Source organism: Herpailurus yagouaroundi, unplaced genomic scaffold, assembly GCF_014898765.1.
Source record: "Herpailurus yagouaroundi ecotype Mexico unplaced genomic scaffold, PumYag 141863, whole genome shotgun sequence".
Taxonomy (NCBI): domain Eukaryota; kingdom Metazoa; phylum Chordata; class Mammalia; order Carnivora; family Felidae; genus Herpailurus; species Herpailurus yagouaroundi.
This window is the reverse complement of record NW_024422351.1, coordinates 1-1,419: the sequence shown is the minus strand read 5'-3', so window position 1 is coordinate 1,419 and position 1,419 is coordinate 1. Positions and strand designations below refer to the sequence as shown.

At 36.0% G+C, this 1,419-nt stretch overlaps 1 protein-coding gene across 1 annotated transcript; it reads left to right on the top strand.

Moving 5' to 3' along the window:
* Positions 1-865: 865 nt before the first annotated feature.
* LOC121026574 (olfactory receptor 4F21-like) lies at positions 866-1,411 on the top strand (the record flags this gene model as incomplete). Its single annotated transcript, XM_040469382.1, has 1 exon — positions 866-1,411. A coding segment is annotated over exon 1 (546 nt), but the record flags the coding sequence as incomplete, so codon positions are not given.
* Between the last annotated feature and the right edge of the window lie 8 nt (positions 1,412-1,419).

Sequence of the window (1,419 nt, the reverse complement as noted above, 5' to 3'; positions counted from 1 at the left end):
GAGGAAGAAAATTAATTGATGGGTCTTGCATAAGACCCAGGATATAATTGAAGGGGCCGTCCTTGAATGTCATACTGCCATGGTTTAGATCAGGAATTCTGGTATCCTGCGAGCATATATACAAATTCTGGCTCTGACAATTAATCCTTCTGGGACTCAGTTTCTACACTAGTAAAATGAATCTAAAAAAACAGTGATTATATTATAGAATTTTATAAAGTTACAATGATGTACTGAGTACAGTGGCTTGCATGGTGGAATCCCTTAATATGTTTTATCTGTTAATATTATCTTTGCTTAACAAACATTTCCTTACTTACTGACGGTATTTTTTCTCTCATACCCAATATTTTATTTGATATAGAGGTCCATGCATGCACCATGAAAATAATGTGTCTTGAACAAAGCATTTCAATTTGGACACCTGACTTGCATGATAAATTGTACAAAAAAAACCCCACAGATGAGGTGAAGCAAGGTGAAACTTATTAAACAGTTTCAGCTTGATGATCTCTATTTGAACAGTGAGGTAAAATATCTAGCTGACAAGAATTTGCTAGTATGAAAGCAATGTGAAGGTGACAGAAATGTTTGAGATTTTTCGGTTGTGGAAATACCTAGTTAAGTGGTCAGGGAAAATGTCTTGAAATCTCTAACAGGAAAACAAAATGCCTGATAATGGAATAAGAAGGGAAAAATAGTAATTCTGTTTTCTTTGTATTTCTTTTCCAATTAAATTACTTCTAACTCTAGGATATGAATAAACTAGTAGGATAAATAGGAAACTACATTTGTACCACTGATTCTCACTTTTCTTCATGTTTTATCCTCAGGCGATTTGAAATCACCTCTTCTGTCCAAGTCAATGAATGGACTAAATGAATCTGTTGTTCCTGAGTTTATGTTGTTGGGACTCGCTAGTTCTTGGGAAACTAAAGTTTTTCTCATGTTGATATTTTCCTTGATTTATTTGGGGATCATCCTGGGAAATCTTTTCATTTTCTTTTTGGTAATTTTTGATTCTCATTTACATTCTCCTATGTACTTCCTGCTGGCCAACCTATCCCTCATTGATGTGGGGCTTTCCTCTACCACAGTTCCAAAGATGATTACAGACCTTCTAAATGAGTATAAGATAATTTCTTTCCAAAGTTGTATGACACAGATATGCTTCATCCACATCATGGGAGGAGTGGAGATGGTGTTACTCATCGCCATGGCATTTGACAGGTACACAGCAATCTGTAAGCCTCTTCGCTACCTGAACATCATGAACCCTAAAATATGTGTTTCATTTGTAATTGCTGGCTGGGTCATTGGGGTGATCCATGCTATGTCCCAGTTTGCTTTCATTATAAACTTGCCCTTTTGCGGTCCTAATAAAGTAGACAGCTTTTACTGTGACTTTCCCAGGATCAT